General features: G+C 34.8%; 1 protein-coding gene across 7 annotated transcripts in view; it reads left to right on the top strand.

Moving 5' to 3' along the window:
• LOC150100035 (putative ubiquitin carboxyl-terminal hydrolase MINDY-4) overlaps positions 1-24,457 on the top strand; it is a 376,809-nt gene that overhangs the window by 296,349 nt on the left and 56,003 nt on the right. For all 7 annotated transcript variants that reach the window (XM_090402889.1, XM_090402887.1, XM_090402888.1 and 4 more), the window contains one exon: positions 20,348-20,426. In XM_090402889.1, the coding sequence (XP_090259015.1) occupies positions 20,348-20,426 (79 nt within the window). The remainder of the gene's footprint in view (positions 1-20,347; positions 20,427-24,457) is intronic.

Here is a 24,457-nt window from a genome sequence, read left to right as displayed (position 1 = left end):
CGAAAGTCCCTCCATAGTTAATCCATTAATGGCTCTAAAATCACCATTCAGGGATTAATGGTGGAGGGAGAGGAGTAATTGCATGATAAAAGACAGAATGCCGATGAAGTTTAATCCATGAAAAATACAGGGATGGTCTGGCTATTTCATCCACCTCAACTGGTAGGGAGGTTAAGTGTTGTTTGTATGCACACGTAACAACTGATAGTTTAGTTACTGTTATTTGGCTAGTATTTGTAAAGCAGTATACAAGTGTATATACCTAATTATATGGTTAAAGTAGTTGTCATAGTAAGAATATATTTTTCAATGAATTTATTATTCTTATTTTACTGTTACTCGTTTTAACTTATTTTAACAGAAACAAGATATTATTATTTTTGCATATTTTTAGCTTTTAACATAATTATTTATTTTATTTATTTATATGTTTATTTTGGATTTAATAAATATTTATTTTGCTTTGGATAGTATAATACACATAATGATGCCAAGAAAATTTGAATCCGGAGCTAATAAAAGAAAATGACTCAGAGAAAAGGAATAACAGCCAAATGGTCAAAAGGAGGCAATTTTGCCTTTCTTACATTCTGAAAATGAAAGAAGTGAAGAATTTCATAGAACTGAAGTTGTGCCTCAAACTTCTCGGAATGAAAGCGAAACATTTGTATCTGTATTAGGAGGACACGAGAGTGAAAATGAAGAACATCAAAATAATGTTTTTATGTTCTTCAAATAATGTGGAAAACATAGAAGGAGAAAAAGAAGTAAATGAAACAAATGAAGAAGGGTTTGAAGAAAATTTTCAATCAGAGTCTGTACTTACCAGCAAGCAATCTCTTATCCTACCGATATAGCAGTGTGACCAGTTAGTATTAATGAACAATTTATCGAGCATATTTTAATAAATATGGCTCAGAATGTTGGTAAAATCGAAAATTTAATAAAAGAATACACAGAACGCAATAGAATATGTGTCAGAAATGTAAATGAATCACATTTTTACTGTAAAAATAGGCGAATGGAACAAAGGAGAAATGAGAGTGGCTAATTTTTTTAGAAACCAGCGCAGCAATTTACTGCTTTGTTTGTAAATTGTTTTCTAAGTCAAATAATAGCTTAATTCAGGGTTTTAATGACTGGAGAAATATAACACAAACTCATGTGAACACGAGCGTTCTACTGAGCATATACAAGCGATGTTCACATATCACAAAAGAAAATCAAGTTCTGTAAATAGTCGAATTGATGAAACAAATACAATCTGAAGAAAATTATTGGGAGGTTTTAAAAAGAATAGTAACTACCATTAAGTTACTGAGCAAACTAAGGCTAGCATTTAGGAGCGATATAAATATTTTTTCCGATTCTAGCAGAAATTGTTTATCGTGTTTACGTTATTTAAGTGAATTTGATTTTTTAAAACATCACATGAAAATGTATGCCAACTGTGGTTCTGGCAGATCAAATTATATTTCTTACCATGCTTGTGATGAATTCATAGCATTAATAACTAATAAAACAAGAGGAATATTAATATCAGAAATTAAGGAAGCTGCTTATTTTGCAATAATACTAGATTCAATGTCAGACATTGCCCATTATGACCAACTAGCTATTATATTTATGTACGTTACCACAAATTCTGACATTAGAGAAACATTTATTAGGTTCATCAGTATTATACAGCATAATGCCTTATATTTAGAAGAGGTAGTATTAAAAAAATTAGAAGAATAATCTCTGGAGATAAAAATATGCAGAGGGCTATGATAACACTGTCAATACAGAAGGTGTCTATACAGGTTTACAAGCTAGACGACTGAAAAAACATAGTCCCTCTACACATTATATACCATGCTGTAGTCATTCCTTAAATTTAATTGGCAACTATGCTGCAGAATCTTGTCTGGAAGCAGTGCAATATTTTCGTTTTATTCAGAATGTATATAATTACTTTTCATCTTCAACAAGAAGACTCCTTAAACGTTTAGGAAAAAAAAATCTTTAACAATTAAAAGACTAAGTGAAATCAGGTGGTTTGCAAGAGCTGACGCTATATTGGCTTTGAAACGTGGATATAAACAAATTAAAGAGACGTTACTTGAACTATCCATTTCTCCTCATGAAAAACCTATTTCTAAATTAGAGAGCTTATCATTGGCAGAACATTTTGACAATTCAGAAACACCAATTTTAACAGTTCTGTGGGCGAAATTTTACAACAAATAAATGTTACTAGTAAATCTCTACAAGATCTTGATATGGATTTGTTGTTAGCTAATAATTTATTAGTCTTTAGTTTGTTTTATTTTAGATATAAGAAATAGTTTAGCTGCTTTAAATGAAGAAACGCATTTATTAACAATAAGTAAATAAATAAATTCCGTGTGATGATACAGCGTTTCCCCTTTATATGGGAGTTCACGGTACCATCTAGTCCCCCCAAATTTTATCTGGGCTCCGGAACCGGCATAGGCTGACGAATCAGACCTATGACTGGGTCAATCTTCCTGACTGTAATCTGTGCGTGTCCTTGAACCGGTTTGCCTGCTTGTGGGATGAAAAACACCAAATAAACTGGTGGAAAAAACCCTGCTGTCCACGTCCAAGACTGGCTAACTTGGCTATGGCTGAGGAAGATCCTTGAGCTCCTCACGTCGTTCACGGGAATCGAGCCTAGGACATTCCTTCCCCAGGCATATGGTTACGAAGTGCAAAGCCACTAGGCTAACCACATGGACAATTATTAACAATGAGACAAAACTTAAAGATGAAAAGGAAAGAGCAAAAAAAAATGAAAAAAATGTGTGACAAAGTTTCACAATCTAATGACAAGATTGTATTACATGGGAGAGAAAATTCATCATCATCAAATTCCTGCTTGTACCCTAAAGGGGTGTATAGGATATGATAGTACTACTTCATATCCTGTACATCATTATGTCATTAAACTTCCTATCTACAATTTTCCTCCAGATCAGGGGAGAAAATTTCATTGTTAATACTTTTAATGTCATTTGTAATAAGCTAATTTTGGAAATTAATAAAAGAGCAAAAAGCTATTTAGACATATTAGATACATTTGACATTTTTTTGAAGAAACATATAGATCAAGACAAGTACAAGACTAGTATTAACAAAATTTTACAAACTTATGGGACTGATATTGACTCAGAAAAATTTATTGATGAAGTTAAGGAATTTTAATAATGATTTTTTAAAATTAATTTTTAATAATGAAGGAAGAAAATTCTTCAGTTAAAAATATGTACAAATTTATAAACGATGGGTTAAGGTCTACTTTTCCAAATGTAGAAACAATTTTAAAAATACTTTTGATGATATCTATTTCAAATGCAAGTGCTGAATGCTCATTTTCAGTGCTGAAACGAATAAAAAATTACAGCAATCCTTCGATTAATGCATTCTTTAAAACAGCACATTAATCGAAAACGCACTAAGTGAATATAATAACCTATGGGAAAAAGTATAATTTGTTCCTCAAATTTCTTTTTTGACCCTTAATTTTTTTTTTATAAAAGAATTAGGGTAAAAGTCTCAAGACCTAGTTAAAGGAAAACCATGAAGCTGAAAGACAATAAAACATATCATCATCAAATTCCTGCCATATACCCAGAGGAAGACCAAGATATAGGTGGATCCTGTACACCTCAAGGGGTGTACAGGATATGACAGTACTACATGAAAAAATTACATCATTACTAACTTCTTATCTACAATTTTCCTCCAAATCAGTCTGTTACTTATCAAGACTCTAACATTATGAGATCTTATATTTCTATCGTCTAAAACAGCACATTAATCGAAAACGCACTAAGTGAATATAATAACCTATGGGAAAAAGTATAATTTGTTCCTCAATTTTTTTTTTATAAAAGAATTAGGGTAAAAGTCTCAGGACCTAGTTAAAGGAAAACCATGAAGCTGAAAGACAATAAAACATATCATCATCAAATTCCTGCCATATACCAAGAGGAAGACCAAGATATAGGTGGATCATGTACACCTCAAGGGGTGTTCAGGATATGACAGTACTACATGAAAAAATTACATCATTACTAACTTCCTATCTACAATTTTCCTCCAAATCAGTCTGTTACTTGTCAAGACTCCAATAATATCATTATCAGATTTTATATTTCTATCGTCTAAGGCACTTTGTACCGTATCAATCCACCTATATCTTGGTCTTCCTCTGGGTCGTTTTCCTGCCAACCTGGCAGAGAACACTTGTTTTGCTAATCTTTCCTCTCCCATTCTATTTAAGTGACCATACCACCTGAGATTAGCTCTGCTAACGCATTCCTGGATGCTGACAATGTCAAGTTCTTTCCTAATATCCTCATTTTTAATATGATATTGCCATTGATACCATCTGTTCACGCCTCTAATCTTTCTCAGGACTCTCATAACTGCGGTCTCTAGTCTTTGGTCAAGTGTTTTACTTCTGACCCAGCTCTCAGATCCATAAGTTAAAACTGGTTTGAACACTGTCTTATACACAGCTAATTTAGTGTTCTGACTAATTTCTCTCTTATTCCATATGAATTTATTCAATTGACTTCCTACCATATCAGCTTTGTTGATTCTGTTGTCTATTTCCATATTTAATTTACCATCTTCACTAAAAATCATGCTTAAGTAGCTGAAATGTTTTCCACAGGTTCTCCGTTTCACAATGCAGTTGATATTTTCAATGATTCTGCCTATTTTCATTGCTGACCTTCATACCATATCTATTACAACAGTTATTCAATTTAGTCAGAGAATCTTGCAGACTTGTAGCGGATTTATTTAGAAGTATAACATCATCTGCATAAAGCAAAGAGCTGACATTAACATCTCCAATTTTGATATCGGGTTTAATACCACATTCCTTCATAATGTGATCCATATAGATAATGAATAATAGAGGGGATAATGTACATCCTTGTCTCACACCAGATTCAATTCTAACTGCTGACTTACAACTCAAATAAAGACTAAGTATTGCTTGATATAATGCCCCATTGACACCATATAACTGCAGCGTATTGAATAGCTTCTCTCTTGGCACCTTGTCATATGCCTTTTCCAAATTGACAAAACTTAAATACAGATCTTTGTTATATTCCCATGCTTTCTCGACTATTTGTCGTAAAGTGAAGATCTGATCCTGACAGCCTCTATTTGGCCTGAATCCAGCTTGTTCTTCACGAAGCTTTTCTTCCACAATTCTTCTCAACCGTTTCTCAAGTATACTTGCATAGATCTTGCCAGGAACACTCAGTAGGGAAATACCTCTGTAATTCTCACATTCAGTTTTATTTCCCTTTTTATATATGGGTACTATGAGAGCAATACTCCAATCATCGGGAATTCGTCCCTCTGTCCAGGCTTTCTGAACTATGCAGTGCAGCCACTGTAAGACTCTTATACCACCATACTTCAGCATTTCTGGTCGAATATCATCTACTCCTGCTGCCTTTCCACATTTCAAGCCTTTGATGGCTTTTTCTACTTCAAGTATGGATATGTATTCCTGACTGCATGCCTGGTGTTTTTTATCACTGTGCTGTCATCACTGCTTGTTTCATTTAGCAGTTTTTCAAAGTAATTACTCCATACTTCAAGGATATCTTTTTCTCCTGTTTTCATGTCACCTTTATCATCTCTAATTCCTTTTACAGCACTCTTTCTCCATTCCTAAGCTTCTTCAACAACCTCCAGAATATTTTGCCACCTTCTTGATATTTATTTTCTATATTCTTGCCAAAGTCCTCCCATGACTTTTGTTTAGCTAGTTTTACACACTGTTTAGCTTTCTTACATTTGTCTCTGTATTCTGTAAGAGTAAAAGCTGACTTATTTGTCAGGAACTTTTGATATGCTTTCTTCTTTTCCTTCACTGCCTCTTTAACTTCCTGTGTCCACCAGGGAGTTCTGATTTTTTTTATCCTTGCACAGAACCTCACCACATGCCTCTCTGGCAGAATCAATCAATGTTTTCTTCAGAGTTTGCCACTGAATCTCCAAGGTTTGATTCCTGTTCTGAAACTCTTTCATTTTTTCTTCAATAATCTTTGTGTATTTTAGTCTACAGTCTAAAGCGAATAAAAGTTGAGCGGCTCTCAGATGTGAATCTGAGAGCTGCTCAACTTTTATTCGCTTTAAAACTTTCTTACATGTTATTCTTTTCAATATGAAATTCAATTTTATCCTGCTCAAGACTAAATAGTGATCACTTCCAATTTCAAATCCTCTGTACACTCTGGTGTCCTGCACCAGGGAGAAAACATCACTATCAACCATAACATAGTCAATGAGACTTTTCTTATTCCTAGCCTCTTTTCTCCATGTGAATTTGTGCACATTTTTATGTTGGAACATGGTGTTAGTAATAACCAGTCCATGTCCTGTGCAGAAATCCAACAGATATTTGCCATTATTATTAGCTTTGCTCTTTTCTCCAAATTTTCCCAAAATATTTTTGTATGTTTCACAATCATTTCCTACTCTGCTATTTAGATCCCCAACAAGGACCAACTTTTCCTTTTTCATTGTGTCAGTTGCTTTTTCTAAAGCCTCAAAAAATTCATCCACTTCTACCTTAGTAGAACCTTCTGTTGGACCATAGGCATAAATAAGTCTCATTGTCCAGTTCCCCATTCTCATATTTGCCCACATTACTCTACTTGAGACTGACTGCCATTCAAGAAGATTAGCCTCGCATTTTGTGTTGAATACTATGGCTACTCCTTTTTTTCCTTGATTGTCATTGCCTGAATATAACATTTTGTATTTATTGCTCAGAAAGATCTCACCAGTTTTGGTCTTTTTTTGTTTCAGTCACCCCTATTATGTCGATCTGGTACTTTTCTAATTCCTCAGCTAGCTCCATTTCTTTGCCATTCAGGCTTCTTACGTTGATACTACCGATCTTTAACTCTGGTGATGTTGAGTTGGGGTTTGTTTTCAGATTTGTTCCAGTAGCTGACTTTTTGCTGTTTGCCCTGGTTTCCTGGCGAAAACAACGGGGGACTTGTTTAACTGGGTACACCCCAGCCGGCATGAAATTTTGTCATGTTGTACCATCATTTTTTATTTTGGTTTAACCAATAAGAATACAATTTGGTCGGCTAAATCTCAAATTGCCAGCCCATCCTTGTTCATTCAGTATCAAAGTAGATACCCAACAAGGTGCACCACGAGAAGGTGAGGATTGGACATTAGGTCAGAAGCCCTGGTTGGTTCTCCGCATTCCTTTGAAGGCTATGTGGAGGTCTCCTCTCAGTTATACAGCTTTGACCCTTAAGCACCCCCCAAATAAAACATATTCAGAATATAAATTTATTATTCTACTTCTTAAAGAATTGAGCTAGGGCATTCTGTTTGTAAACGTGGGTTTCTGTGGTTAAGCAGTTCTGTAGGTAGTTTTCGGTATTGAGACCACATAATATAATGAATTTATTAAAAATAAACAATTAAAAATCCCAACGTTTTGTCTGTCGTGAGACTTACATCATCAGGGGTAATGGTGCATAAAAGCTTTACACAACAAAAGCTTATTGACAATTAATTATACATATTAGATGTTTTTAATAACTTCACAACTAAATTAAGGGGATAAAAATCCCTTATTATTTTACAGCCAGTATGAAAACTCTGAGATCGAAAACTATGATCTAAGAGTTTCATGCCAAATAACTATCTGCGAATCCAAGCATAAGTGAATGCCCGGTAGTACAATGCCAAGGCAACTCGAAGCAAAGTTGGAGCAAGCTCTCGCCTCACTATCCTTGATATTTTCTCATAATGTAAAACACAGCTTCTAGGAGATGTAATACAGTCTTACATTATGAGGAGAGGTCGCTACCCAGACCGGTAGTGAATGAATTTCTTTTGCTGTTAAACCTTCTTTTACAAAGAATTTTATAACTGCATGACACTCAATTTTATCCATTGTTAAGGGATACAGACAACACTTTTGTTTCAGACAGCTGTATAAAACAAACTACTTGACAGAATGACTTGCAATTTCACATGGATGCTTATGACAAATGTACCAACTTAGAAAAGAAAAAAAATCTTGCCAATAGTGTTTCCATCTGTGGTCAAGGCTGAGAACTTTTCAGACCACTCTCGTATAAAGGTATCCTCTTTTGACAATAATAATACTCAATGATAGTGCCAGAGACCTCCTTTTTTATTTTTATTATTGGTCCCCCCCAACACACACACACACACACACACGAGCAGTTCCAAGACTTCTGTTCAATGGTGCTATGTGTGGGCAAGCAGTTAGAGAGAAGAAAGTAATTTGTTGTGTTTTCTTAATGTCAGGAGAAGGCAGGGTTGACTTGATCCTGAGAGACTGTATGTTGCATGTCACCAGTTCATTAATGGCCCAAGTTGTTTATGTGGAAATATAGAGGTGCACAAAGAGAAGATTAAATAGCAGATGTATAACCTGGATAAGAATTTAGCAATAGAAACAGATAGGGCATCAGCACACATGTTAAGCAATGTTCAGTAGATTGTACTCCTAAGATGTTTGTATAACTTGATATACAGACCACGACCAGTTGCATGGTGCACACTACTACAATGGATGAAGAGATAGTGGTTCATGATACTGAGATTGAAGAGCTGTTGCATAACCTGGATAAGAATTCGGCAATAAGGACAAATGGAATATTAGTATATATGCTAAAGGAATGTTGGCTAGGCCTTTGACAAGTCTGTGTAACTTGAGTCTCAACTGTAGAAAGAATGTATGATTTTTCCATTGTATAGGGATGGTGCAGAAACAAATGTATCTAAGCATAAGTTTACTAAACAAAGGTCATTTCTGAGAAATTTGCTTTTATTTTACAGTAATGTTATGGCTGAACTGGATAAAGGGAATGGATATGCTATGATACTGTTGGACTTTGCTAAAAAATCTGATAGGATACCACATGAAAGGCTTTTGCATAAACTGAAGAATGTAGGATTGGAATATAAGCTATTAGCATGGATAAGTGGGTGGGTGGCTGACTGATAGTTATCAGAAAGTGTTGTATGGTGGTAGGAATCTGCCAGATTTAAGGTGAACAGTGTTGTGCTCCAGGAATCTGTCCTCAGACCATTGTTATTTATTCTGTACATTTAATGATGTTGGAAAGACATGAGAAGTAGATGTTCAATTGTTTGCTGGTTGATGATGCAAAGATATGCATTTATAGTTATAGGTTCTGATAATGTTCCAGGGCATTTGGCATGATATTCAGGATATTCAGCACTAAGCAGAATGATTTGAACAGGCTGGAACTTCAAACAAATGATAATTTCTATCAGTTCAATGTTAATAATTGCAAAGTTATACACTTTGGTGAGATGAAATTTCCAGTAGCATATTATACCTGACTTAAAAAACTGAATTGCATATCCTTGTTATATTCCCATGATTTCTCAACTATTTGACATGAACTTAGCTTGTTGTTCTTCAAGTTTCTTTTTCACAAGTTTTTTTCAGCCTCTTTTTTCTATGCCAAGTAAGATTTATGCTCTCATAAATCTTACCTGGAACATTTAATTGATAAATTTTTCTGTAATTGGCACATTCAGTTTTCTTTTCCTTTTTTTATAGATGGGCTCTGCTCCAGTCGTCCAGAATTCAACCTACTGACCAGGCCTTTCTGAATTATGCAGTGCATCACTGTAAAACTTTTATACATCCATAGTTAAACATTTCAGGTTAAACATCATGTACTCCAACTGCCTTTCCACATTTCAAGTTTTTGATGACTATTTTTTTTTTACCTTGATTATTAATATGAAATACGGTCAGCAGTTGTCTTCTGAGCAATTTAGGTACTTTTTATGTCCTGTTCCCTCTGCAAATGAAGTTGATCTTTTGTTTCTTTCCATATTTTCCTTCAGATCTGCTGTTTAGGTCTCTATTGAGGATCAACTTTTTTTTTTTCTTCATATCACCTATCTTCTCTAATGACTTAAAAAAATCCCTCACTCTTTCCTTGGTTAAGTTGTCACCATGTGTCGAACATAGGATGATTATTCTCAGAGCTGTGGAAAGATAAGTTAAAATGTTCTATTTATGGTGTGGCAATATTGATAATTATCAATTAAATTTTGTTGTGTGATAGCTGTGATGATCATTGAGTCTAGATTCTGTGTTAATTAATTTCTATGTGTTTCTTTGTATGTTGTGGTGGTGAGATGTAGATTGCATGAAAAACAGATGTGTGTGTGTAGTATCGATTTTTCTAAAATGATAAAGTGCTGTGAATACAATATGTATGCCTGAGGAAATGTTGAGGACATCTATGTGGAAAGGATTAATAGGAGAGATGAGAGAGTGTGGCGATGTAAGAAGTATAATATGTTTATGTTGAGGTGTTTTTGCATGTCTATGTGTGTGTGTGTGTGTGTGGTAGTGAGCAGAAGGCTGACCAGGAGAGCTTGAAATAACTGTGGAAGCAGGTAGGATTGACAATATGGTAGCATGTGAAAAAGATGATGCACCTGACAATAATGGTACAACACGGGGCACAACTGGTGCTGTGATAGTGACAGGGAGTGTAATAGTTTGCAGTAAGGCATTGAAAGTGCAACTGATATGATAGCAAGAGTGAATGGGCAAGAAAGAGATTAAAGAGGCAAAAGCAGAGTTGGTGAAGATGAGGCAAGAATGAAGATATGAGGAGTGAAATGAGGAGAATTATAGATTGACATGTAAGCGTGAGGAATAATAGAACAAAAGATGGCCATGTGAAAGAGGTATCAAATGATTCAAGAGTATCTCTGTATTGAGAATTCAATTATTAGAGGTGTGGTGAGTGAAAAGGTGCACAAGGTTTATTTTCCTAGAGGTAGAATAAGCAGAGTGATTGGGTCATTGGATATGAGAAGTAAGTTTGCAAAAGGTAGATGGTAGTAGAAACAAGTGATTTCCTTGCGACAAGAAGAATGTTAGGTTGGATATCAGGAGTTTGTTGAGGAGAGTAAAAGATAGCAGAAAGACGGTGTCCAGGTATACAGCTATGAGTTGAGGCAGTGAGTGAAGATCATGATTGCTATGCTAGTAGCTGTGCAAAGAGACGAGAGAGCATTTTGTGAACATGGGAGATGAATTTGAGGAACAGATTGAACTGTATAACAGAAATATATTGCATGTAAATTGTTTTGGTGTAAGTCATTTGAAGAGATTAAAGAGGCAAAAGCAGAGTTGGTGAAGATGAGGCAAGAATGAAGATATGAGGAGTGAAATAAGGAGAATTATAGATTGACATGTAAGCATGAGGAATAATAGAATAATTCCTCATGCTTGTAATTGGGAAATTACCCAATTACAAGACAGGGAAATTGGGAAGCATGGTGTCAGGATGGATAGGGAGACATTACATGAGAAGTGTACATGCTGGATTTAGAAGTGAATGTGTGAACAGATAGAAAAGCTGGAGATGGATTGATGTATACATAGAGTATATGAGTCTGATGAAAGTTGTAGCATTGTTACTAATAGAGAGGAATGGCCAGGGAAGGTGTGGAGGAATCACATCTGAGAAGTGGGTGTTCCATGATTTATTATGGAATGGGAAGTGTGCTATTATGTTTTTATACAAATACCAGAAGTATCAGAAATAAGGAGAATGAAATCGTTGCATTGATTGAGTTCATCCACCCCACCCAAAATTAATAGTATGCCTCTCTTACCCAAAGGTAGCAGAAGAGTTATGCCCATTCCAGGCAGAGATGCAAGAGGCAAAAAGTGGCATAACGGTTTTGAAGCATATGATGTGAGATAGAGGTGGACAAGATGAAATATTTGGTTGAATGTTGCTATAGATCTTGTCATATAGATGGCAATGAGAAGAAAATGTGTAGGCAAATTAACCTGGGTATACATTTTCTTCTCACTTTCTTCTAAGCATTTTCTTTGCCCCTGGATAACTTTAATTGTGGTAATATAGATTGGAATTAAAACATGGCATTGGGGAAAAAGAGAATGAATTTCTGGAGTTTTTGAGAGACAGCTACCTTAGGCAGTTAATAGTGAGGCACATGAGGATCAAGATCTGAATGCATCTGAATGTATTCCAAAGGGAGTTAGGAGGTTAAATAATCTAGGTGTAAAATGAGTGACTGAAAAGGTTGATGATCTTGAAAAAGGCATTATGGAGGCAGTATGTGATGAGTGGCAATAATCAGTTGCATGAGGAGTACCGAGAGAAGGTGAGGATTGATTCACTTGGTAAGGGTTCCAAAGTGCAGTATGAGCAATAGTTAGTAATGAGGCCAAAAGAAATCCTAGAGAGTTCTTTCTATATGTGGCCATTAGAAAGAAAGGATATGGAAAGATAATGTTGATTGGTGAAAATGGTACAGCATTGATGTACCTTTTTAACATGAGTTTTAGATTGGGTCAAGTTTCAAAGAAGTGGAAAGAGGGTAAAATTGGCCCCGCTTCATAAGGGAGGTCAATCAATATGTTTGGAGTTGTGGTTCAGGCGTTAGGACAAAGGTATAGAATCAAATTGATAACATCAACATTCTCTTTGATGGCATGCATTTGCTAAAAGATCATGTTTTAGCAATCTGCTTATTTATGATAACAAGGTGCCAAATGCATTGGACAAAGCAGATGTATACACATTGAGAGTTAGATTAGATCTATTTAGATTTTGCAAAAGCCTTTGATAAATTGCAGCATGACAAGCTGGAGATTAAATTGGAAAGGAGAGGGACAGATAGCAGATTAGTGCACTGGATTGAGTGTTGGTTGTTTAATAAGTATCAGTAAGTTTTGTATGGGGGAAGAAATTGGTGGGAAGATCTTAGAGGAGGTGAAGGAAATGAGTGATCTGGAGATGGAGGACCTGAAGTTTTGGGGATAGATTTCTAAAATTGTGAGGACAGCACAGAGGATTACAGCAGTGGAGTGGAGTACACTAATGTGTAGAAGTGAGGATGTGCTTGTTCCACCATATAAAGCTTTGATCAGGCCACATATGAACTATTATGTACAGATGTAGTCACTTGGTTTTAAAACCAATGAAGAGATATTGGAAAAGGTTCAGAGATGATTGACAGAAGTGGTTGTTGGTCTCTGGAATGCTGAATATGAGGACACAGACACATTGAAAGAATGCAATTTGCAGAATCTGGTGGATAGAAAGAAGGGGGGGGGGGAGATATGATTGAGACATAAGCAGGTGGAGGATAAGTGGCCATCTTTAGAAGGTGTATAAGGAAAGTGAGTGCAGTGGGGGGGGGGTGAATAGTTTTTTTGCAAGGATAGTGGTGAGTTGTTGGAATGCATTGCCTGAGAGTGTGATGAATTTGGAGAAAGTGAATGCATTTAAGGCTCAATATGATGAACTGTGTCTGCAACAATAGGATCACTCATGATGAGTCGTTGGACTCCATGGAATTCTGATGATGATTACCTTCTGTGAGATGGACCACAGGCACAAATAAGTCTCATTGTCCAATTCTCCAGTTTCATGTTTGCCCTCATCACTCTATTTGATATTGCTTCTCATTCGTGAAGATTATTCTCATGTTTAATGTTAATGCTACAGTTATTATCCTCTTTCCTTGATTATTATTGTCTTAATATAACATTTGGTCTTGTTTGTTTGTTATCTAGAAGAATATTACCTGTTTTTTTTTTCTTTGTTTGATAATACTATAGTTGTATCTGCATGGTACTTGGATTCTTTTGACATTTCTGCTTTTCTGTTGATACACCTTAGGTTGATAGTGCCTATCTTGAATTGTGCTCAGTTGAGGTTTGTTCCAGTGGCTGGCTTTCACTGTTCACTCTGGTTTCCTGACTAAAACAAACAGGGCCTTGTTGAACTGAATGATACCTCAACCAGCATGACATTTCTTCTTGTAGTACCATCATTGTTTTTTGGTTTAAGCCAACACAGAATACAGTTTGATTGACTAAATACCAAATTGTCAGGCCATCCTCACTTGTTGGGTATTCACCTAGATACCTACAGGGTGCACCACAAGAAGGTGAGGATTGGATATTTTTCTTAGAAACCCCTGTCAGTTTCCACATTATTTTAAAGGTTATGTGGAAGTCGCCTCCTAGTTACTGAGCTTTTACCCTAAGCCTTTATTTATTTATTTTTTAATTTGTTAGTTCTTGTTATTTTTGATTTTCTATATAAATTTTAGCCCATATACTTGATTGTTACAATACTTGAAATTTTTAGCATTCTTTATTGGATCAAAATTTTTAATGTCTTTTTTTCTAAAAGCACCTCCATAGTGAAATTGGAAGTGTTTGGGATATTGCACTCTTTCATTGGCAAAGACCTGAGTTTGATTCTCATTATGATGAGATGAATCTTTGAATGAGATTTTTAAATTGAAGTTGAGTTAGTCAATCTCATGTAGAGGTAACAAGGTTTTTTCTCCCAGACCTCACATTTTTAATCCCACATACAGACAAATCGGCCTCAGTACTACAGACAAAAATCCACTATTAGTTTTAATAGATAGTGCTGGGCATAGTTGATGTATTGTGATGTGTTGTGTTGTGTGGAGTGGACTGAAGTGCCCCCCTCCTATGATTAGTTCTTGAAGGTGCAGTTTAACTAAAAATTCTTCCTTTTTACTTTCACTATTTTCAAGATGTTTCTAGTTTTCTTTTTTTATTATTTTTTTGCCTTTCAGTTAAATTTATTGCTATTTTGCTTTGAACTACTCTGTGATCTTTCCGTAATCTGTTTATGATGTTAATGTGTTGTATAATATATGGTTTATTAATATCAGGGACATGTATTCTGGGTGTGTGGTGCACACCCATGGAATAGCAATATCACCGATATTACATTTTTGCATTTATTCCCATTAAACACTCCCCTAATTGTTTCTTGGTTTCATGTGATTCCTAAAATCAGACACAATATACAAATGCTTCATGAAGAGGGACACTATTCAATGCATAAACATTGCATCTCATTTGTGTTAATAGCCCAGGTATGCAGTCACAAATATGGAACCTTTGAGCCCTTTGAACAGATGTACAGATGCCACAGTTGGTCAAATTCTTATTGTTCCAGTGGTTTTAAACCACCCAGAAGGCAAAGCAGGGTGTGTACTGAGACAGTAGCACCCAGAAATCAGTGGCTATGATTGGTTATTGTGTCAACCAATTTAGTCGAATGTTGTCATTTGTTATGAGTTGCAGGTTGCATAAGCCACACGATAGCACACCCAACATAAAGTGGTCATGCGATGCTACTGATTAATATGTAATCTATTTCATTCTTGTTAATCCCATTTGGATGTATCCAGGTCCATTTATTTTGAGGTTTCTGGTTTAAAAAAAAAAAAAAAAGGTCATAATTTTTAATTTCTTTATTTTGCAAATTCTACTATCATTTCTCCCTCATCATTTCTTGTGTGTACACCATTAATTTCCACAGATGATTTTTTCCCCTTGCCTCTACATTTAAAATTTCTTGTCAAAATATTAAAATAATGTGTATCATTTTCTATGAGCTGGATGTATTTGGTCATAAAAGGGTTCTACTTCTTCATCAGTATAACTACTTCGGTGGTCTGAAAAGTTCTCGGCCTCAACCATAAATGGCAACATTATTATTATTATTATTATGTGACACCTCAAGCGAGTCCGAAGCCTCATCGAGGGAAAGTGTGCCAAACACTATCGGCAAAATTTTTTTTTTTCTAAGTTGGTACATTTGTCATAAGCATTGATGTGAAGCAAGTCATTCTATCAAGTAGTTTTTTTTTATATACAGCTGTCAGAAGCCAAAGTGTTGTCTGTATCCATTGAAATGGATAAAATTGAGTATCGTGGTTATAAAATTCTTTGTAAAAGAAGATTTAATGCCAAAAGAAATTCATTCGAAGTTCATAAAAGTTTATGGCCACTCTTCACCTTTGTTTTCGACGATTAAGAAATGGGCTGCTGAGTTTAAACGTGGCTGTACCAGCCTTGAAAATGATCAACGTGAAGGACGTCCAAAAAGTGTGACAACACCAGAAATCATTGATCAGTGCACAATATGATATTGGATGACTGGCAAGTCAAAGTGCATGAAATTGCTGAGATTATAGGCATTTCAAAAGAACGTGTAGGATATATTTTGCATGAAGAATTGCAAATGAAAAAGCTTTACGCAAGATGGGTGCTCTACAGATCAAAAACACACTCACATGAAAATCTCTGAACAGTGCTTGGAATGTTTTAACAAGAATAAAACTGATTTTGTGTGTCGATTTATTACTATGGATGAAACTGGATTCACCAGTACACACCAGAATCCAAACAGCAGTCAGAAGCCTGTTGTTCAGCGCCAAAGAATACAAAGTCGGTTCCATCAGCAAGAAAGGTCATGGCATCGGTGTTTTGAGATGCTAAAGGCATTTTGTTTATTAATTATCTTGAAAAGGGTAAAACAATAACTGGGGAATATTATTCCGATCTTTTAACCAGACTAGATGAAAAAATTCATGAGAAAAGATCCGGTTGCAGCTGTAAAGGTGTATTTTGCAGATCTTACTGAGAACCACTACAGGAACGGGATAATGGCACCGGAGAATTTCTGGAATAAATGTATTAGTCTTAAGGGAGATTATGTTGAAAAATAAAAACAATTTTGAAATTATAAATTTGTTTTTTCATTGTTAGGCCGAGAACGTTTTAGACCATCCACGTAGTTGTAGGAAGATAAATGTACACTATCCTTACGGTATATATTTTATTCCATCTTATTGTGATTCAACTAGTTCTTTCTGTGAATTTTGTATCCCATGTCTTATTTTTATTTTTTATTTATTTATTTTTTTTTGTTAATCAGTAATCCTACTCAATGTGTGTTTTCATCTTGTTTTCCATTTGTTATTAATCGATGAATATCTTAGATTATATTTTTTTAATTAGATGTTTCCTTAGTCCAATTATAACTTTTTAATACTGAGTTCTTAATTCTATTTAATACCTTCGAGCTCTTTATCCAAGTTTACTATTTTTTCTTCTCAAGTAGCAGTATCAATATTATAATTAGGTATGTATAGAGTTGTTCATTCCAAGACAGCTCTCCTTTGCAGATTTTTAACTGTTTCTTTATATATCTAACAGATAAGCTTAGGTGTTGATGATTATTCCTGACTTATTTTTCACAGTATTAACAACACTACACAACATCACTTTGTTAAAATTGTGTAGTGTCATTAATACCATAAAAAATAAGTCATGTTTCTTTATATTTCTGGCAAAAAACTGCTGTATTTTTAATTTTATTAATTTGTTCATTATGGCCTTTGAGATTGCATCCATTCTTTTTTCTTGTCATATTGATGAACATGTTTTGGTCTTATCTTCCACATTGACTATTCAAATTGCGAGGTGTTTTTTTTTATAGTTTTCTGCCAGCTGTACAGTGGAATAATAGGAAACAGGGAAGAGGAAATGGAATAGAGACCCTTAGCTCTTGAGTTACTCTAGTACATAATGCCTGAAGTTAGAAATTAGAAAAATAAATGACATTAAGCAGATAGAAAAGGGATTTCACCATCAAATAATTGTGAAGTATAATAAAATCTTGCTTGTGTACCTTCAAGTTGCCAGTTTAAGGTAGTACTGTTACTTTAAGAATTTGTGTGTGATATATCATTTTAAAACATTGATTATATGTTGATAGTTTACCAATATGCAATCAATATAAATTTGTATGTAAACTCAATCATGTAGTGCTGTCATAGTAACCAGACCACCCCTTAAGGGTATATACAGAGCCGGTTCTAATGGGTGTGCAGGGCATGCATGCACGCAGGCAGCCAAATCTCTAGGGCAGCCGATGGAATAAATTCGATATAGCCTATAGTTAATTTTAAAATATTGGCGATAAAATAGGATTGTATTTTATCGCCATTGTTAACATTGTTAAAACTTATAGCAGTGCTAACTTCAAAATATCTTCTTTGGGTTTCATTCTCTATCTCTTTAAAAACCTCACTCAACAAGGATTGTTCATTCAAGTGAACCATTGTTTTGGCCTATTTTTTTGCTACTAAAAATACATAATTGGGAAAAAAATTGAATTACATTGTTTTGTTTTTTTCTAGTACCTGTTATAAAATATACCACCGTCTTTCTGTCAGGTCTATCTGAAACGTGCGGACAGATTTGAGTTTTTTTCAGAATCTGTACAGAAAGGCTTAAGTCAGTTTGGGTCATTACAACATTTATTTATTCATTCAAAAAGAGAAAAAATAATTTGTGCTTATTATTATTATTATTATCATTATTATTAATGTTTTTTATTATATGTTTAGATGTGTCAGATAGGAAAACTAAATGTCTGTCTGGTGTTTTTTATCCCAAAAGAAAGAATGAAAGTGATAAGGAAAAGGAAAAATTATGAGCATCCATACTGAAATATGTAAAGTTAGACGAATATAAATCAACAACATCAATCACTTCAGAACCTTTTCCAGACAGTAAGGGCAAAATCAAAGTGGAATGTGAAAAATCAAATGAGAAGTTTAAATTTCATTCAGAACTGTGCCAGGAGGAAGAGTCAATGCCGAAATCAAGCTGTGGGGATAATTTACAAAGTAGGCCTTCGGGTAATTGTGCTGAATTCATGACAGAATGTGATTTAGGGAATCCTTGTACCTGGCCATCTATTGTTAATAATTGGTTATTAAGGGACCTGTAACACCTCAAAATATAAACTTTATTAAAGATAACAATGGAAGATCATTTTCAAGGTCACAGTTTAAGACTCTTACCTAATGGTGAAAAAGTTCAAAGAACTTGGTTAATCTATTCTGAAAAATCCAATAGTGTATTTTGCTTTTGTTGTGAGCTGTTTTCTTTAAAGCAAAACAAATTAACAGATAGTCAGGGGTTTTCAGATTGGTGACATTTGACCACTAATTTATCACGACATGAAATGAGTGTAGAACATATGCAAAATTGTAAAAAGTGGTATGAATTAAAAACACACCTTGACAACAATTGTACAATTGATAAAGAACAGCAACGGTATTTTGAATCTGAAAAAAGAAAAAAAAGAGACGAAAAAAGAAAAGTTTTTTTTTTCGAACATGTACAGCAGTGAATAGAACATATGCACAAGAATGGTGATGATCTGTACAAATTTTTTCCGTCAATGTGGCTATCACCATTCTTGCATATGTTCTGTTCACTGCTGTACATGTTCGAAAAAAAAAAACACTAGTGTAGCCTTACCCTCAAAGGTGGCCAATTATCCCTAGCACGCAGGCATCTAACAGTCTAAAACCGGCCCTGGGTATATATAAGGAAGTTGATGATGATTATGATTATTATATATTTGCATTGTATTAAAATTGATAGCATATTAAGCATCACTTTTAATCACTGAAACATCCATCAATCATCTTAAAACTTCATTTCCATGTTATCTCAGGAATATCAATGGTAATGAAATTTTAGCAGGCATTTTGCATCCATGGCAACTCTGACTTGTACACCTCAAGTTTGGGTGTTTAAAACAGTGATTATTATTCTAGGCTCTATGGAAACTTAGAATAATATTATCATTATTATAAGCAAATCAACATTTTTACTAACATTTTTGATGAAGACATTGTCACTAAAATGATATAGAGTTTGAATCACCTTTTCTATGAGTTGACCTTGTATGCATTACTTAAGAGTAGTGCATACAACTTTTGGCAAAGGTATCTTCAGGTTCTGCTGAATACATTTATTTATGTTTGCTTGGTTTAAAATATATTGATATTTGAGATTTACAAAATGTATAACATGACAAATATACAAAATATATATACACGTGCTCACAAGAGCCTCTGTAGCTTAATTGGCATCAGTGCATTTTAGTTTGAAAAATCTGGGTTCAAATACCATCTAGGATATGAAGAACCTTTTAAGAGGCTTTTCAGTTGAAGGTGAGATAGCCGGTCTCATATAGAGGTGTTTTTTTTTTCCTCTCTTTTTCAGAACGAGTTTTTTACTCACAAGTGACACTGGCCCGAGAACACATATAACAAACTAATCTGATAGGATTGACTGTCCTATATTAAAATTAATCAGCTTTCTATGGCAAGTGACATTACAAACCATTGAGTATAATGTGTAAGTGAAAAGATGAAATGATATACATGCTCATGCATGGCTCAATCAGAGGCACAAAAGTACTTGAAGCTGGAGGGGTAAAAGCAAAGCCTCTTGTTAGATAGCTATTTATGTATCTATTTAAGATATATACATTATAATGAAATCCATATTTATATTAAAATTACTTGAAATATATATATTTGAAAACTGTACTACTCTTAGATCCAGAAACTGGTAGAGAGCTTGTGCAAGGTTCTAAAGATGATTTGTTAACTCCTCTAGAACGGTGTTTAAGAACTAGGTAAGTTTTCTGAATAAACTCCACTAAATATCCATACTCGCTATACTGATATGAAGGAATTTAGATACTAGATATTTTAAGCTTGAATACCATTTGGCAAGAATTGTCTAAAAGTTTATTCCCTTTAAACTAAAAAACAAAACATTTTAAAGAAAGAGCTTTTCTACTAAAAACAAGTCATTATGCTGCAGGTAAACAAAGATAAGAAGATTATAAATGCATATCCTTTCCAAGATAATGTAAGTTTTTAAGAATGTAATATATTATTATTATTATTATGTAGGCCTATTTAGGGAGTCCAAAGACTCATTAGAGGAGACCTACATTAACTATTATTTGCACAATGTCCATCACACCTCCTCCTCCATTCATTTACCACTTCTCAAGTACAAAATCTCGTCATCACACCTTGCAAATCAAACTCTTGCACAACTTTCATGGGTAACCTCTTGTTCTCTCCCATCCTCCATATTAAAAAAAAATTTCTTCATTTACCGTATAAAACTATTTCTTCCAGTCATATATTTTCTGCCTATCAACTAAACTTTATAACCCACAAACCTTTAATCTGTACTCATAAGGAGTCCTGTCACCATCTTGGTCACTTGCCTCTGAGTCTTTTCCACAGCTTCCTCATCTCCAAAAAACTTGTGTGACTGAATCTGTGCACAATAGTTCAGATGTGATTGTATAGATAACAAATGGGAATAAAGAGAGATATTGATCTCTTTATCTGTATTTTTAATACATTCTTCAACATCAAAGTAGTTGTATGAGCTGTTTTGTCCCCCTTATGTATTTTTTCTTTTGAACTCCAACTTCCTGTCCACCATCACCCCCAAATCCCTGTCTTCATCATTTACTTTTAGTTTAGTTTAATCATCCTAAAGTGCATACATAATCTTATGCTTTACCACATTATGCTCTGTGCACACTGTGAGTCTATTTTTATATATATTAACCCCACACATGAGAGGCCCCCAGATCTATAGCACAGCAGTGCAGTGTATGTTTGGGAGGGTGAGTAGTAGGGGCTAGAAAGAAAGAAAGGAATTTGTTGATGCATTTATTGAAGACCTGAAGGTTGTATTCATTAGAGAAAACAATATGAGAAAGGCTGTTCCAGAGAGCAGAGATATAGGGAATGAAGACAAAAGTTTGTTCAGTGGTGGAGTTGAACTGTGTATGGGTACTGACAGCAGCTGTTCATGTTCATACATGATCAGAAGAAAGTGGAATGATAGTAGTGGCCAGATCAGTGGAGCATCACCCATGGAAATACCTATAGAAAAGATGTGATGCAATAACTGAGAATCAGTGGAGAGCTAGTGAAGGAGGGATCATCATCTATGCGAATTTCTCGTTTATGAATACCATCAAACATTCTGAGTGTGGTCATAGGGAACACCACCCTAAGTGCAGGAACAGTATTTCATTGTCAAGATTAGAGGTTGATAAAATATCATGAGTTGAGCAAGAGAGAAGTTCTGTTTGAAACAAAGAATGTCTACTTTTTTTTTTTTTTTTTATTGGAGGCTGCAGAGGCTATAGACCCGATGTGCTTATACCAGAATAGATGTAAATTTAACCTAAGAATCAAAAACTGATTCTGGTTGATGAGTAGAATATCGACAGAATTGAAGAGGAGAGTGAGACATTTTTGTTTTCCTTCAAATGAGACAGGGTTGTATTTTGGCAGCATTAAAATTCATCAGGTTATCCTCACACCATTTGAGAATGGTGAGGAGATCAGTGTTAACAACTGGTTAAAGTTCTTGAGGTGTTAATTGCCTGAGCACTATAAAGGTTTTGAAAATGAATTTAATTAACTTTAATTATCCTGCAAGATCACGTTATTAACTATTTCTTCCCTATTTAAGTTAAGTTTTAGTTAAGGAAGCTTGTAGATATGATGGAGGTGGTTTGATGTAAAATTAAGCCAGTAGGACAAAATATATTGTTGATTGCTGTTATAGACAAGGGGATCCAGAAGAAGATGTGGACGACATGCGTCAGTAGATTAGCACAATGAGTGCAGGACAAACACTTATCGTGGGAGACTTTAACTACAGTGATTAGATTGGATAATTACCTGAAACAGCATGTCCCAAACAGTGGGCTGTGCCCCCCCCCCCCTTGATCATTAGTTTTGTTGAGGGAGCTGTGAAATAATGAAAACAAATTTAAAATGTTTTAAGACTAAGTAGATATATTTTTTTTATCTTAAAATAAACGTATTTAATTTTTATTATTTATTATTTCTTTTTTTGTTATTTTTTATATTTTAATGGAAAAAATCACTCATTGGTGTTGGTTCACAATATTTGCTTCATATGCTTATTCATATAAGTTTCATTTAAAAGGTATTGATAAGAATCACAAAAACTTACAAACGCAAAATCTTGTGCTCATTTAAAACGGCCAAGTTTTTCGCACTTTAAATTAATGTTTCATTTTTAGTGTACACAGGTGCATGCAGTTTGTGGGAAAGAAATTTGCTTGGGGTGCAGGGCAACTGCACTGATAGCACAGATCACATGCATCAGAACTATAAACTCTGGGGATTCCCTTATTCATGTAATTCACTAATTTCTTCTTGTTAGTCTGTGGTGTGCTGGTATCAGTACGTGGTGCAATAAATATTATAATAATATATGTCTGTATTATGATTTTCTTTTTTTTTTTTTTTTTTTTTTTTCGATGGTGGGTTGTGAAATATTTTAATTTTTCCAAAGGGGCCTTTACATCCATAAGTTTGGGAAGCATTGATGTAGGGGACCGGGGGTTTAAGAGTGTTGGATCTAGTAATAGCATCAAAAGATCTATCTATAACTGCAGTAGTAACTCTACCTCTGATCGGGGAGAGTGCCCATGCTGTCTTTTCTTGGGAGGTTGCTCAACATATGGAAATTTCAGTCAAGAAATGGTTTATGTGCAACTACAAAGCTGACAATTATGACAAACTTAGGAGGCAACTTGAGCAGTGTCATGGCATAAGAAACTACATGGAATGAATGTCATTAGTGCATGGGAAGTGGTCAGGGATTGTTTGAGTGAGGTGCTGTCAGAGTGTATAGCCAGGGTCATGAGGATAAACCGAATAGGGATTAAGTGGATGACTAGCAATATAAAGCAGGAGCTGCAAAAAAAAATAAAGAGTTGTGGAAGGAATATAAACAGCAAGGTGATCATCATGCCCATGAGCAGTATAAAAGCACAAGCTAGAAGGGTGTAGTATGGTAAGAAAGGCTAAATCAGATTTTAAGTGAAAATTAGTTAAGCAGGCCAAAGAAAATCCAAAAGAGTTTTTTCATTACATACAAGTAAGAGAAAGAATGATTATGGAAAGACAACTTTACTCAGTTCTGATAGTAGGAAAGTGACAGAAGCAGAAGAAATAGTTAAGTTACTTAGTGATTGCTTTGCAAGGGTATATCATCAAGGTGGTGACTTTGAAGTGACTGATATGCGGGTTTAAGCAGATGAACTAGAGGCACTCAGTATGTTGAAAAATATCGATGTAAATACAGCTGTGGGCCTGGACAGTATGTCTGTTCATGTGCTACAAGAATGTGCAAGTGAACTGGCAGTGCCTCTGGCAAAGTTGTTTAATCTAAGTCTCAGCTCTGGCGAGGTTCCAAGGGAGTAGAAAGAGGTGAGATAGAAGTTAAAGTGGTTAAACCAAACTACTTAAAGTGGTTAAAGTTTCCCTTTAACCACTTTAAGTAGTGGTTAAAGTGAAACTTTAACCACTACTCCAGAGATACTAATTAGCAAATTACAGACTAATTAGTATCTCTGGAGTAGTGATTAAAGTATTGGAAAAGTTGGTTAAAAGTAAAATTTAGGAATGGGTGGATTGGAATAGGATACTTTATAAGGGGCAGCATGGCTTTGTAAAAGATGGGTCCTGCCTCAGTAATTTATTCACATTGTATAATAAGGTGACAGCAGAATTGGATAAAAGAAATGACTATCACCATGATACTGCTGGACTTTGCAGAGGCATTTGACAGAATACCACAATGGAA

The sequence above is a fragment of the Typopeltis vanoorti genome, chromosome 13 (genome assembly GCF_054136105.1).
Source record: "Typopeltis vanoorti isolate ZY-2024b chromosome 13, IOZ_Tvanoo_1.0, whole genome shotgun sequence".
Taxonomy (NCBI): Eukaryota; Metazoa; Arthropoda; class Arachnida; order Uropygi; family Thelyphonidae; genus Typopeltis; species Typopeltis vanoorti.
Note: the sequence above shows the minus strand (reverse complement) of the source record. Positions and strands in the feature narration are given on the sequence as shown.